General features: G+C 32.6%; 2 protein-coding genes across 3 annotated transcripts in view; one reads left to right on the forward strand and one right to left on the reverse strand.

Annotated features, from left to right (window-relative positions):
• Ance-3 (angiotensin-converting enzyme Ance-3) overlaps positions 1–16,448 on the reverse strand; it is a 115,682-nt gene that overhangs the window by 53,251 nt on the left and 45,983 nt on the right. The gene's annotated exons all lie outside the window — the stretch shown is intronic.
• LOC143192587 (uncharacterized) lies at positions 10,595–14,986 on the forward strand. The gene is made up of 3 exons (XM_076398009.1): positions 10,595–10,716; positions 12,990–13,808; positions 14,288–14,986. Exons 1-3 carry the CDS (start codon positions 10,693–10,695, stop codon positions 14,573–14,575), a joined length of 1,131 nt encoding a protein of 376 aa, XP_076254124.1. The 5' UTR covers positions 10,595–10,692; the 3' UTR covers positions 14,576–14,986.

Here is a 16,448-nt window from a genome sequence, read left to right on the forward strand (position 1 = left end):
CGTTTCTGTTTACTGGTTGACTGAGCCGTGATCTACAATATAATCGATCAATTATACGTTGTTTTATTGCCCCAATTCACGTCCATTCGATTTAATCGAGTTTGATATGGATATTTCGTTTTGTTTTGTTCGTTTATTATATATTAGATTGTTATTAAGTTAATTTCAGCTAGAATTATATCTTATGGGCTAGTCGTGCATAATAAGGGTTCTGTGAATTAATATTGAAAATTGTTTTTGGTAAAATTATCGCTATATATTAACAAAGCTTATAATTTATTTTGTTATCCTGCAATTCTGAGAGCTTTTGAAATTTTGGCAGCACTTAGAGAATACTACATATCTATGCAACTTGTATCTTCATATAAAGATTAAAATTTACTGCATAGCGAATACAATGATATAAATCTAATCTAATCTAAATAATATTTAAGGCTTTCTTTTTACAGACTATTCATATACCTAATATACCTAAGATATTAATGTGCTATGAACAGAAAGATTTTAGCAACATTTCATTCTAATAGAATCTTAACAAATTATAAAATTAAAGAAATTAGTTAAAATAATGGAAATATATTGCTTATTTCCTATAATATTCCCTAAATAAATAGTAGGGAACTAGAAGACAATACTATCTATATGGTTCAATCCATAACTCTGTATATTGTTAGGATTGTATCAGATTGAGTTACCAACCAAAATCTGAATGCTATTCTTTACAATTTTTGTTAATTATACAGTTGAGAGCTCTTGCTCAAGCATAATCATAGTTTAAAGCCTTTAAAGAACGTTTAGAAACGGTAATTAACTTTAAAACATTATTCATATAAAAATATGAATAATATTAAAAATCGGATGCTTATAAATCATCACATCACATAAATTAACTGAACAAGTGGACACACTTTAAGCCTATTTGTTGCATTTTAACTGATATTTTTGGATACAAAACCTATTATCATATAGTTGGTGACAGAATAGACAACGGAACTCAAAAAATTTTGGTAAGAAACTTAAAAAAGTTTTAAAATTTAAACCTTTAAACCTTTAAAAAGGATCTGAAAGAAGCCTTTTTGAGCTAATTCAAATCTTAAGTTGTTAATAAGTCTATGAAAAACGCGTAATAAGGAGTCTGCAAAATAGAAATTCAGCAGACTAATTAATATAGTATTCATGCAGGATTTACAAGAAACTAAAGAAACCGAGCAAATGATGAGAGACAGAAAAATTACCAAAAGAGGAAATTTGTGTGAAAATATTGGATATCAGCTACCCTTACCAAAATTAAACCAAATGCACTAAATAATTTCAATACACACACGATTTTTACTCGAGGATTAGAGTTTCTAAACAATGGGCCTGAATTAATGATTAATTATTTGAAGATAGACAAATAAAATATGTACGAATAATTATCATACATTATGAAATAGTTTGTTCACCTTCAATATTTCTTACCAACACTTTAATCTGAATATTTGACATTGATTAGCTTTTAATATTACCAGATTAGTAAAACTATATTCGATAAATTAGTTTTTGTACGTGTCATTTACAAATTCCGGATTTTTTACCCAGAATATAATTTTTATTCGAACATTATATTAACAAAAAAACTTAAAGAAACTATATAATAAACTGTAAAAAATTGGCATGGCCTAGAAAGTTTTATAAACTTTCCTGGTCTTTTGAATACTTACTCATTATTTTTCTTAGAATGTCTAGTAAAATAGTATTACCTAACATTGGTCATTATTTAACTTCCTTGATATATTGGTAGATCAACAATAGCCGACAGATAATAAACTTGAAATTAAATAATTTAAATCATAATCGATTTTATTCTGGCAAGCGTATCATTGTATGTAATTTATTTTATAGTATTTTTGTATTCGATAGAATGGTTCAGTTAAAGATGACAATTTGGGTGTTATCTAACAACTGTGGATTCAATTTACATTGAATGATTCTGATTAATATATTGGTCTCTATTGTACTGATTTATCTCCACTATATCATAAAATGAGAAAAAATGAGAAACAAGATCAACGATTCCAACTAGTGATGACATTGGAAAGGAACTTCAGCCAGTCTCCATCTCAGCAGAATTGATAAAAACAGCACAAAAGTGTACAGTATCCATAAATTAAAGTATAATTCGCAATACATGATTGTAAATCTAGGAGAATATACCCTGATCTGAATCTTAATATAGAGAACTATATTCGAATAAGATAAAGAACGAATATTTATGTAAAATGTGGGTATCTGGTCAGTTGAGGTGGTCATAGCCTCAGCTACCTAAGGCATTTTCGTTCTCCAATAACTCGATATTATTCAATGAATTTTAACGACAATTTCTGAAGTGACCACCTTTTTTCGGCAGCTTGAACATTCGGTATCACTTGTGCTGTTTCTATTATAACTGAGTATTGAAACGGATGGTGCAGAGATCCCCTATAAGTATTTTTGCATAAAATGGATGTCAAACAAATTAGTAACTCAGATTGCACAAAAACACCCGGTATACCAGAAAGTCACTACCAGTTTTTTTCGAAAAAGAAACTATGTAATTTTCAAGAAAATAGCAATATTTATTGATTCATAATATTGGCCACTTTAAACCACGTCTAAACCAAACGACGGTCGGTTACTGAATGATGGAAATACCCTTCAATAACATCCCAGATAAACGTCTCGGGGTTGCCAGATAATCGTTATCATTCCATAGATGGCGCTACTAGCACCCCGCCCGTGTTCAACATCTAGGATTATATTTCTGGATATTTTGTAGACAGTTATTCCACGATGTAAAATTCGACATGCCTCAAACTCGCTACAATACTACCCTGCCAGAATTTTACATATAATTCATAACAAAAAATATACAAAAAACATATAAATATATATAAAAAATAAGTATGCTGCATAGATATAGCTTTAAAACATTTGGATGTGATAAAACAAAACTGATTTATACGGCTGACAAAACAATATATACGGTAGGGTGGTTGTGAGCTAATGCGGCTGTTGATATCTTTCGGTCCTACAGATACCGTTGCTTTGGTACTTGAACGTGGTCTATGAACGACGTTGAAAACAAGCTATTTTTCGAACAGGGTTTCCGTAATCGCCGCTGTGGGAGGTTCGATCTTACAACGACGTGGTAACTTATTTTCTTCGACGACGAGACGTTGGTAATACTGGTACCGCGGCGAAGACAGAACGAGTCTACGGTGAATGCAATCAGTAGCCACATATCTTACGGTAATCGAGAGAAAACAATAACGATGGTATCCGATCGAAGCTGCCCAAAGTCTTTCAAATAAAAATATCTGCCAATATGACTAATATTGCAGCGGAGGATGACATTATGAGTTAATTATAGAGCCGAAAGAAATGTCTAGTCGAAATGCTGATGATCAGATAGTAACAGTTATAGTAATGTCAAAAGCTCTACGAGTTGAAAAGTTTGTCAAAAAAATTGTATAAAAGAAAAGATAACGGTTACGTAAAACACATACACCCTCCATTCATGAGTCCAAACCCAATTTTGCGTAAGATCACGTCGGGGTCATCAATTTGGGATATGTTATATGACTCAGTGAATGAAGGTAAAACGAAATAATGGTTTTTACATGATGTGACCATTATTTATTGATCTATCATAAAAATGTGGAAAATACAAATGGTAAAAGAAAGCAGCGCTGGGTTTATCAGTAGATGAGGCTTGGGCAGTCGATGGTGGCACGTCTGAACTGAACTATGATCAGTAACTGAATGAACGAAAGTAGCCTTCAATAACATCCCAGATAAACACCTCGGGGTTTCTCGCCTGCTAGCACCCCGCCCGTGTTCAACATCTGGAATTATATTTCTGGATATTTTGTAGACAGTTATTCCACGATGTAAAATTCGATATGTCTCAAGGTTGCTACACAATATTTCAAAGACGTTTTTCGATTTGTCTAATATTCAAATGGTGTGGAACCCATTTTCCCATTTTTTGGATTTGGATGTTTTTAAGGTTCGAGCATACGCGCCGTAAATATGCATTTTCAAGACATTTGCAAGAGGTATAAATCTATGACGGTGTTACTTTCACAAAACATAACATATGAAGTTTGATGTCAGAATAAAATGTCGTGTATCAAATCATAACATAGCATACTTAAGTCAAGCGACATCTGACATCAGAAAAACCGGTAATGACTTTTCGGTACACCTGACAGATGACAATTGAGGGTAGCAGTGATGCATTTAAAGGTATTGCGCGGGGAATGTACTGATTTATCTAACTGCCCTCGTATAAAAAATTGTCGTGGTCTAGAAAATGTTGTAAACTTTCCTGGTCCTTTGGACAGTTACTCATTATTTTTCTTGCAACTAAGATAGTATTACCTAACACCCGCCAATGTTTAACTTCCTTTACGTATCGGTAACCCAGCCAATTTTCGACGAATACTGAACATTATCCTTTCCAAAAAATTCATTTCTTCAACTCCACATAAAATTAAATCAATTAAATCACAATCGCTTTTTTCTTGTACGTGTGTGTCTTGCCTCACCATAAAATCGTTAATATCTCGTGTGTTGTAAATCGTTCTACTTCAGTTGTTTCCTTAATAATTCGGTCTGTTCTATATTTTTCGAACGCATTTCATTCTCTGTTATGTTGTACCGGTCGAAGAACAAGCTCGACAAGATGCTGCTCGCACTCATCCATCAGCCACGTCTTGCGTAACTCCCCCGCCTTTTCAGCCCGAAATCGGCGAGAGATCGAAAGGCTCGTCTTCATCGATAATTTCTCCGATTTTAAATGCCCTCAATATGTAACGCTCATTTACGTAACCCGATTATTTCGACGGGCAAGACTAAAAGTATACCACACTTTCTTATTACAATATTGTCGGACGTCGAAACGCAAAAAAAGTGAGTTGAAAACGAGACGGTGTCCGCCAGACTGTGGCTAATGCGTCGCCACGGAGGAGACACGCAGAAAATAAACTGAAGCATTGATCTTGTCCAGGTGGTCCGGGCGATAACACGACAACCATCTGACGCAGCGTTACGTAAAGGACGTTGAAGACGTGCTACGTAACCGGCATCACAGAAAACAGGTTGATATTGCCCAAGATATGATATATGGGTTAATAGGACAGAAACAGTATCACCTTGATATTACAACATGTAAATATATATTTATGTTTGCTTAAGATTTTATTTCCAAAAAAAAACTAATTCATAATAAAAAACTAAATCGACAACAACGTAGAGAACTGTTATTAAATTATATTATACTAGCAGACCCGACAGACATGGCCCTCGCAAAACATGGAAAATAGGATGGAAACTTAAATGAGGACACCCCTAACAATGTTTTGCGGGTCTGAATCACTGAGTGCCAGAGGACAAACAAATTTCTTTTCTTTCATTGGATTTAAAATTTTGAAAGATATTTTTGGTCATATTTATTTTTTTCTATCTCTATGTCTAATTCTAAAGAATTTTGCTATTATGACGTTGTTTTTGTAGCATTTAAGGCAAATATTATTTGTTTAAATGCAAAAACGTAATGAATGTGTTAATTTCCAATATGTAAAGGTTCAAATAAAATTAATTATTTTCCAACAAAACAAAATAAATAATAATAAACAATGAATACGTCAGGAAGCCACTCGTGATCTCCTACATCAAGCCTCCTAACAGGAAGGTTTATTCTTTGCATTTCAGAGATACCAGATTATTGTAGAACCAAATGTGAAAAATCATTGATATTCCTAATTGTAATTTAAATAATAAGTATTTATTTAAAATCTTCATCAATAATTGAATTGAAATACAATGTGGGGCAAAAGTCGCTACCATTTTGATTGCCTATAACATTGCTCAAAGAAAAGACAAATAAGTTTGGTTTCCAGAAGAAGTTTGTTTGGTCTTAAATTTTTTTTCGTTATGATTGAAAAATTATATCAGCTAATTGGTGACCACGATTTTTTCATTAGATCCAGCATCCAGGAGATCTAGCTGGCTCTAAATCACATGTCCTCTAGCCTTTGCTCTTCAATTTCAGGCACAAGAAAATTTCGAATCATGTCTTGGTATCGTTCAACAGTAACAGTAACAGTAACACCTTGGTCATTTTCAAAAAAATAGGGACCAATGATGTTTCCATCATGAATACCACACCATACGTTATTGTTTTTAGTGGATGCAATGATGTTTCATAAATTAATTGACGATTTTGTTTTCCCCAAAACCGACTGTTCTGTTTATTGACGTAGCCAATAAGAAGAAAATGGGCTTCATGTTTGATTATCAATTTAGATGAAAAATCTTAAATTTTATTAGGCCTTTGGTGTGCAAAAATGTGTAACTGGGAATCACGTCCTCGATGTTTCTGGAGACTTTGCAACACTATCACGCACCAGAGCCACATTTTCAGCGTTACGGGACGTCCGTTGTCTTCCAGAACGACGTCTACCGTCGTACCGTACTGTCGAAAATTTGCATGTGAACAATTAATTGTGGCTTTCTGAGACACTGGACGATTAGGATATTTTTACGCAATTTCCGCTGAGTGGCAATAATAGAACGATTATTTTCAATAAATATTTCAGCTCGTTCTTGTGGCATATATTTATCCATAATAAAATTTGGAAGTTAAAGCAAAACTGAGCTAAACGTCACATAAACAAGATGGCACGCATGTAATTGTATATGTAGTAATAATGAAAGCGAGAGTTCTTACAAATATATTTAGGATTCTGCTATTACGCTATATTATCTACATATTATTTAAGTTGGTACAAGCTTATTTTATTTGTGTGCGAAGCTATCTCTAGACTTTTTTATTTATTGGCAAAAGAATGTACAAAACAATTTTAACGAAAATGATCATTCAGATATTGTCAGCAAATGGTAATCTTTTTTAAAACGGTTAATTGCGTACAACATCCTGTATCGTGATCTTAAGTATACGCCTTTGTAAGGTTCTCTAAATTTGTAATTATTGTTCAAGCAAATACAAGTGATTTTCCTGAACTTTGATATTTGGAGCATCAATATTTCTAAATTTTTGAATTACTTTCTTTAGATTTGACAGTTGATTGAAATCTGAATTTTTATCAAATAGACACTAACCTCAGTCTATTGTTATTATCTTCGTTTGATTTAAGCTGTTCATTTATCATTTTAAAGCTTCATTATGCTGATTTCATGGTTTTTGTTAGTTGTATCAAAATCAGTTTTTAAGTAATATAACAATATCAAATAAACAATATCGAGATATTATGTACATTATTATATACAGTTTGTATATTCATAACGCTTCAAATACATATTATTTTTTTTGAAAAACTTGTAGAGTCCATAGCATTCCTTAGTATATATCGACATAAAAAAGAGATGTGCGTGAAATTGATAACATATTTACAAATTATCATTGAAAATGTGATACCCTGTTCTTGCAGCCATCAAAGAATTTCTTCATTTGCAGATATTTTTAAAAGAATACCCCAGAGGTGGACCAACATTTTGGTAAAAATTGTCTGGTGAATACAGTGAAAATTATCCTAATGCAATATGTTATAAGTTAAAATATATATTGTACATATTTTAGAATAATATATAGTTTTAATATATGTAAATATATCTAATAATTGATTTATAAAAATTGCACAAAGAAAATTAAAGGTAACATATTACCAATAAAAAACAAAAAAAAATTAAAAATCAAACAATTAGGGAATAACTCTTTGAAAGCTTCTGCTTATTAAGGGACATAACAATTAATACAAAACATTAATGAACAATTAATTTAAAGTAATTGAGATTAACTAACATAAATTAACAAACAAGGCTTACTCATATTTATTAGAATATAAGAAGACCAAAAGTGTACGAAGATATAAATCACACTATTATGAGAGAACGTTTGAAATAGACATTGCAGTAAAAATAGTTGCTAAGAAGGCAAAGACGCAGTCAATTCAATTTGGTCAAACCTGAACAATAATCCGCTACATATTACAAAATCCTCAAAAATCTACATAGAACCGTTATAACGACAAGTTCTACCCGACCCGCATTTTGCATATCTTGCTCCATCTATTAATGATTTCCATCAATGGTACACTGCTTTACTGACCAGCAGCGGCACTATGTTTAATGAGGAAGAACAAAACATGGATTATGTGTCCAGTTTTTTCAATGACAACACAGTATATTTTACAACCAATAATAAAATTTCGAAAAAATACAGGCGGAAGCATTGTTGTACCTTAATTAAATTAATTTATCCATTACGAATAACAATAAGTTTGAAGTATTGTTAATAAAAATTAGATTAATCTAGATTGAATTGGATAGTTCACAAAAAAACTGTTAAACTAAAAGTTATTAATTATTATTTCCGCATTGTATAAAAAATATTGAATGAAGTCCAAAGTGAACCAAGTCAATTATACTAATCTATTCCCAATGAAGAGACAACTCCATAAAATTATTGTGTGAAGTTTTTAATAAATGTTTATTGAAAAATATAAAAATATTACTAATAAATAATTAATAATAATTATCATTAAATATAGGTTACGTCAAAAACACGCAATGAAATTGAAGCTAAATCGATGCAATTTTATGATAATCTTTTTATAATTGTTGGTATACTATGAAGAACTAGTTAGTTAGAAGTTTGAGTTTTTTTTAGTATATGATGATCAAAGCATGCAAAAAACTGCACATATTATATTAAATATGATATTTAAAAAATAATAAATATAGTTTTAAATAATGTAATTATCTTAAAAAATAATGATAATAGAGGAGGAAGTAATGGTGTATTCCAATAGTATTATCACAAATAAAATGTTTCCTTAAGATTCCTCCTTAAGAAATATTAACATAGTAAAAAATATTAGAAAAAAGTCAAACTAATAGTTGATAATTACTATAATATTTAATCTGATACAATGTTTTATTGAGTGATTTCCGAGAACAACTGACAGGAAATAAATATTAAATTAAAAAATATAGAAAAAAATAAAAAATATTATTATACAGTATGGCTGACGTTAACAATAAATTTAAAATTAAATAAACTAATTAAAACCTTATTTTCGTGAAAAAATCAATTTGAAGGAATGTTTCTCAACATTTTAAATTTTAAAACTTTTCAAACAAAAATATTTATCTAAAAATAATAAAGAAATTCAGTTATGCCGCTTACAATAATACCATAAAAGCAGTTTGAAAATTAGAAACAATATTTCTCAAAAAATATTGAAATAATTTATTTAGCAAAAATAGCTTTCAACAAAAAGCTCCATACAGAGCATTATAAAATAAAATCACCATAAAGAATTAAGTAGTTACTATATATCAAAATATTTATATTTCATTTTTCAAAAATAAAATAATACAAGAAAATAATAATGAAATTAAATATACACAAAGTGGGACATAAATTATACTAATTAGATTTGGCAGCTTATATAAAAAAAAACAAAAACATAGTAATTTATGTACAAACAAACTCGAGATTTGAAAACAAAATTTTAAAACCATTTTTTGAATACTAACAAATTAAAAGTAAAAGTATATTTTCCTGTAATGAAAAGTAATTTGAAAAAGTAACATGAATTCCTTGTAAGATACCTTCATTTCTTTTTTAAAAGTAAATAGAGCAATTAAAGAAAATTTTAATGAATCTAACCATACATGGAAAACAAATAAATTAAATCAAAATAATTAATATAATTTTGTTACAGTACTCGAAAAAAGAAACTAAAAATAAATATTTAAAATTAGTTAGCATGATTTTATTGAATGCTAAATTCAGAATCAACATACTATATATTTTAAATAAAAAAAGAAAAACCAATTTAATTACGCAAATTTGGACGGTACTAGGAATGATTAATACCGAGGATTTTATAAATATTAATGTTTAAAATATTAATAATTCTATTAAAATAATTGTCTAAAATTGGAAACAAAATTATATTTTATCATAAATTTTCCAAGCTTAATTAGTTTTATTTTCTTTTTTAATATTAAATACAAATAATGTTTTCCATGATGATTTATGAGCCAAAAAACCTTCAAGGCACAGAAAAGAAATTGGTTTTAATGAATCAACTTTATAGATATATGCAATATCTGCATTTTGTTTTTTAAAAATAGACCGTTCTTGAGTTGTATGATATCTTGAATAATGAAGATTTCATCTCAGTTTCTCCATGACCTTTTCAGTAAGACCATTTTGCATTGATTATTAAGAATATAGTGTCACTCACCTTGGGGATCTTGGAATAATATTGATGCACCATGCCAAGGTTTAAAGTACCAAAATAACAAGTAAAAGAAATAATATTAAAATCGATTTTGGACGGTTGAAACAATAACTCACCCGAAAACATCATACAACTTTGTTCGTCACTACTTTCGTTAAAAGGTTCGGTCACTCACAGGACGAAAGAACTTAAAAAAAATTACTTGGATCAGGACCAGAGTCTACGAAATTATGCAGGAGCTGGAGCTTTTGCAACGACGGCGACGAATCCGCGGTGGTACCGGAGGTGGTGCGCGCGGGAACACGGTACGGCGAAAGCGTCCAAGTAGTATAAAAGCCAACGGGGGCTCGTGGATAGCATACAGTTCAGCAAGAACTACCAAGACCACCCTTGTATGAGTGCAAAAATGAAGCCATTGGTGAGTCTAATACAGATAATATAAATATTTTTTTTAGTTCGGGTGTCGGTACCACGATTTCGGTACGATTCAATATTAGTTTTGGTAGAGTTTAATAATTCTGGCTGTGATTTAATTGTTGATAAAGTGATTTCTGTTGAAATGTGTTATTATTCAACAATATGTGATTATAAGAATTTTTTTCTCAATTAAAAAATGTATTAAATTAATTATTAAAAACTCGTATAAATTAATTTTGAAATAATTTGAATATTTTTCTTTATATATCAATCCAGACTGCTTCTGAGGAACGAAATTTGATATATATATATTGTATTACTTATTTTTCGCATTTTTTTTTTGTAATAGTACTTGGTGGACAAACAAACCTTTATATTCATTCACACAGGTACTCTGATGAAGTGATTTCAGTTACAAGGTGTTTATTTTTATCAATATATAATTATAGATTTTCTTGTCTTAATTTTAAAGATGTCTCAAACTCGTATAATTAATGTTAAAATTATTTAAAATTTTTCGATATGTAAGACTACTTCTAAAGAACCAAATTAACCAGCTAACATTTTATCTTGATGGTTCCTCAGGCTTTCTCTTACTTCGAAGTAAAAATATCAATAAGCAAATCTACAAGTTTGGTAACTAGAACATTTACTCTAGATATAAATTGTAAGTACTGTTGTGCATCAGATAACATTTCTGTCACTAAAAATTTTCCATATAATTGCAAGCATTTATTTCACAACTAAATGTAATTAAAGTGATATCTCAAGAATCATAAAGATTTTGCAACATGTAATATGTTTAATATATATGATTAAGTTTACTATTACTATTGCCAACTTCGTCGCTTCCACTGTTCGAGTCATCGCGAGAATTAAAAGAAAAATTCGCGTCCTTTCGCAACCGCTATTCAGGCCGTCGAAATGAACATTTTCATTAACACCATTGTAAAGAAAAGAGATATGAATCAAACAGCCCGCTGTCGGGCATATTAATCGCTCGTTTCGTTGCTCAATATTTTCCGAAAGAGGAGGAAATGCGCCAAATGCAGATACCGTTGTGAAAAAGAAAGTTCCGTGATAGGTTATCATTAGGTTTCCATTCGTTGTTGAGCTTAAAAGGAAATCATCAGCAATTAAATTAATGACGACCTGCTTGTTATTTAATAATACCGTTTTTGTGCGGTATAGAAGTAAAAGTGTAACGATTTTGATCTGGTCCAATATCAGGCGACCGCAAAGATGAGGGAAAAAAACGTCTCTCGGTTCAATGGGTCTGTGACTGATCAGATTACGACTAGCTTTGTTTTGTATTACAATGTCAATGTCACCATTGCCTCCTTGATTTTTTCTTGGTTTATATTATCGAGTTTTTTGTGACTCTACTGAAAATACTACAGTAAATATGGTTAAATGTGTATTGTTTTATTTAAAAAAAATTAAACTTCTGAATGTATATAGGGAATTTTGGTTAGTTAACTTCATAACCATAATCCAATCTCCCTGTATATGGTCGAATGTTTTTGGCCCTATTTCACGAATATCTTGATTGATATTTTCCTCAAGGGCATCAATTCTTTGCAGATCGTTGGAGTAACAACAGTTCTTGATCATCCAAATTCAGTTGATATGTTATATTACTGATACAAAAGTTACTCCAAGTCGACATTATGAAATATAATCGACAGAAATTAGTTAACACTACAAAACACTCCAAAAAAAAGTTGATTTTTATGATAAAAACGTCTTTACCATTTAGTATAAATTTATAAAACCCTAAATTTGACAATTCTATTTATTTTCATACCCAGTACCGAAAGAGAGTACCGAGTAAAGACTTCTCAACCAATGCACTACTGTTAGTATCGCAACACTTCGAACATTCTTCACTACATTCCTCCACATTTCTGACCTCGGAAAATGTCAGTATCCTCTTTTCAGATCGTGTTCTTGATCCGTGTTTTTCGGAGTCTTCCACTGTCTGAGGAAGTCGTCCACCTTTCGTTCGACAGACATGTTCATCGCAATCTACGTCTCCGAACTTGTTCTTTAACTGATCTCTGATGCACCTTCTAATATGGTCTAGGATATAAGCATGCAGCTTTAAGCACTGTATTTGCAATTTAATTCAAATTCTTCATACAGAAAATTTGGTAACGTAAGCGTACGGAAGAAATGAAGAGATGTCTTGATTGTAAGAATGTCATCTTTTTAAAAATGTCAAGTATATAAACCACAACACTAATTAAACTGTTCTCTTTGTCTTATTTTCAGTTTCTACTGTCTATCTTAGTCCTCGCTGCAGTGGCGGTGAGCGCAGAGGCCGAGGAGAAGAAATCAGTAGCTAGCGAGAAGAAACAAACCAAACGTGGACTGCTTGGTTTGGGATACGGATATGGAAGCGACATCGACCACGGATATTCCGTAGGTAGCGGTGGTTACGATGGCGGATACTCGCTCGGTGGCGGTTACGGCGGATACGGAGGATACGATCTCGGTCATCATAAGACCTTGACCGTCGTCAAGAAGGTCGCAGTACCTTACCCAGTCGAGAAACACGTCCCATACCCAGTCGCCAAACCTGTACCTTACCCAGTCAAGGTCGCCGTACCACAACCCTACCCTGTCGAGAAACCCGTAGCCGTACCCGTTAAAGTACCAGTCAAGGTACCAGTACCAGTACCACAACCCTACCCCGTCGAAAAAATCGTCCACGTCCCAGTACATGTACCAGTCGACAGACCCTACCCAGTCAAGGTACCAGTACCAGCTCCATACCCAGTCACCAAACACGTTCCAGTACATGTCAAAGTACCAGTACCACAACCCTACCCAGTAGAGAAACCAGTACCATACCCAGTCAAAGTAGCTGTACATGTACCACAACCCTACCCAGTTTACAAGGAAGTCCCAGTACCAGTCAAAGTACCAGTCGACAGGCCCTACCCAGTACATGTACCACAACCCTACCCAGTTCATGTTGTTAAGAAGGTACCATACCCAGTCGAGAAACCAGTACCATACCCAGTCAAAGTTGCCGTAGAGAAACCAGTACCATACCCAGTTGAGAAGCCATACCCAGTTGCCGTCAAGGTGAGCTAAGAAATTCAAATGACCGTTTGTGATTATTTAGAGGCAAAAGTGTAAAATCTGACATATCAGTTTAATATCATATCAGTCTAGCCTAGTCTATCTTCCATGGCCAGTTCTATAATTCATATCAAATGTGTGAATCTAATTCGATATATGTAAACATTCATCTACTTCTTCAACGATTGATGGATCAGAGCGTGGCTCAGCTGTAATAACGAAATTTTCTAATTCTGAAGCGCTCATCACCACAAACCATAGCAATTTTTGTATTTGACTATTTTCATTGGTTGTTTCATGACCACCAAATAAGAGGGATACAGACGCAATTTGCTTCAAACGTTGCATCTCGAAAATCAAACAAAATGATCATCAAAATAATATATATATATATATATATATATATATATATATATATATATATATATATTCTTTTTTAGTAATCAAACATGAACCAAGTACAACTATCATGTCTGTTCTAGGTCCCAGTACCAGCCCCATACCCAGTTGAAAAACCAGTACCATACCCAGTCGAGAAACCAGTACCTTACCCAGTCAAAGTAGCCGTCGACAGGCCCGTACCATACCCAGTAGCTAAACCTGTACCATACCCAGTAGCCAAACCCGTTCCAGTACCAGTCAAAGTACCAGTAGCAGTTCCAGTACATGGAGGTTACGATGGTGGATACGGTGGTGGTTACGGAGGCGGTTACGGAGGGGGATACGGAGGCGGATATGGCGGAGACTACGATGGACACTACGGCCATTAATCGATGAACGATCATACTCACACTATGTGTGTTCCAATTAATTCCGAAAAATTAGTAGCTTAGAAATGGTTCATTCAACAAACACAAAAAACCCCAAAAAAATCCTAGACTATAATCTAGTAAAGAGAGGGATACTTGTCGAACTCCAGTGTAAATATCATCCAACTTCCGCAAGTATTACTAACTGACCATTCTCTTCAGTCCTCTAAACCTCCACTGCCCTGTACTATACACTTCGTCTCGATCCCGAGAGCAAGAGCCTCTCAATCAAACCCACTTCTGTTGTATACTTTTTTTTGTACATGTTCATTTATTTATAAAGCGACGGAAACCGTATGCCAAATAAGTTAAGTTTTTTTTCTACTTGTAACTTATTTTTGTATAAAATAAAGTGATATCGGAAAAAATAAACACGCTGCGTTTTATTTCGTCGTCCGTAGATCGAGAAGGCCGCGAAACAGGATGTCATTTGTTCGAAGGTGTTGTGAAAGATATAATTTACCGGTAAAAACGATTTCAAAATAATGCAACTGAAAATGTATTACGAAACAAAAATTGTGTTGTGTCCTTTTTGGTTGACCGACGTGAAAACCCACCTTTGTTGTCATCTATGCATTATTCCGAGAACTAACAGATAGTTCCTTGTTAGATTTAGAGATGGCGACACCATTTTTTGTTAATATTGGCATTATATAATATAGTACACGTTACATTAAAAACTCTAAAGGATTTATTGTTTAATGTGAGTTTTTAGGGCACGATGATTCAGTGTTCGAAAGGAGAAAGGTATTTGTTGATTGAATTTTGAGCTGTACATTGTTCCTTGGCCTCTGTTTCGTAAGAATCGCTCTCGCTACCCGACATGTTCGGTTTCGGTTATCTTAAATCAATATTACTGTAAAGGTATAACGATCTGACACTTGTGTTTTCGTAAATTTTTGACATATTACGGAAAATCTAGGACACCGAAGTAATGGGTTGGGTAAAGATATGATACGTCTGTCGTTGAGTTATCGCCATTATCGAATTTTATAGATATAAGGCGTAGAAAATCGTATAAAGATAGTTTAATTTATCGGAGAAAGAGGCTTACTTGAAAAACGTATTAAAACGTGACAAAAATAGATTACTATTAAAATGAACACACCCTAATGCAAATTTCTAATTTCTCCTGACATGTTTCCTGTGGTTGCATAACAAACACGCATTGATCTGTGAACAGATCCATTTATATACAGTATGGCTTTAAGGGATTATTATAGGCTAGAAATTTTTAAAAAAAATCATATTTTCAAAGCCCTTCAAAAATGCCCTTTAGACGGTAAAATAATTAAAATTTAAAATATTAAGTTGTTAGAAACCTAAACTAACAATAAATCTCTGAATTGATTGATATGGACTCCTGTACCTAAATAACAGGTGGGGTAAATTTTCCGCTACCAATTTGATTGCGCGCCCTTTTGATTATGTGACTTTTCCCTCAGTTTCACTTTAACCACTGTGTTGGGTAGACATCCGAATTTTATTATGGATAAATATACGCCACAAAAACGAGCAGAAATAGTGTCAATATTTATTGAAAATTAACGTTCGATTACTGCCACTCAGCGGAAATTGCGTCAAAAATATCCTAATCGTCCAGTGCCTCATAAAACCACAATTTATCGTTCACATGCGAATTTTCCACACTACGGTACGACAACAAGCATGTGACTCTGGTGCGTGATAGTGTTGCAGAGTTTTCAGAAACATCAATTCGGAGATGTGGTTCCCAGCCATACATTTCTGCATTTTAAGGCGAATTTTGAAAACTGATTTGAAAATGTTCCCGTACAAAATTCAAATAGTTCAAAAATTGCTACCGAGAAATCCT

This window comes from Rhynchophorus ferrugineus, unplaced genomic scaffold (assembly GCF_030347505.1).
Source record: "Rhynchophorus ferrugineus isolate W39M unplaced genomic scaffold, kcgeb_rfMv2 rfM1, whole genome shotgun sequence".
In the NCBI taxonomy this organism is placed as follows: Eukaryota; Metazoa; Arthropoda; class Insecta; order Coleoptera; family Curculionidae; genus Rhynchophorus; species Rhynchophorus ferrugineus.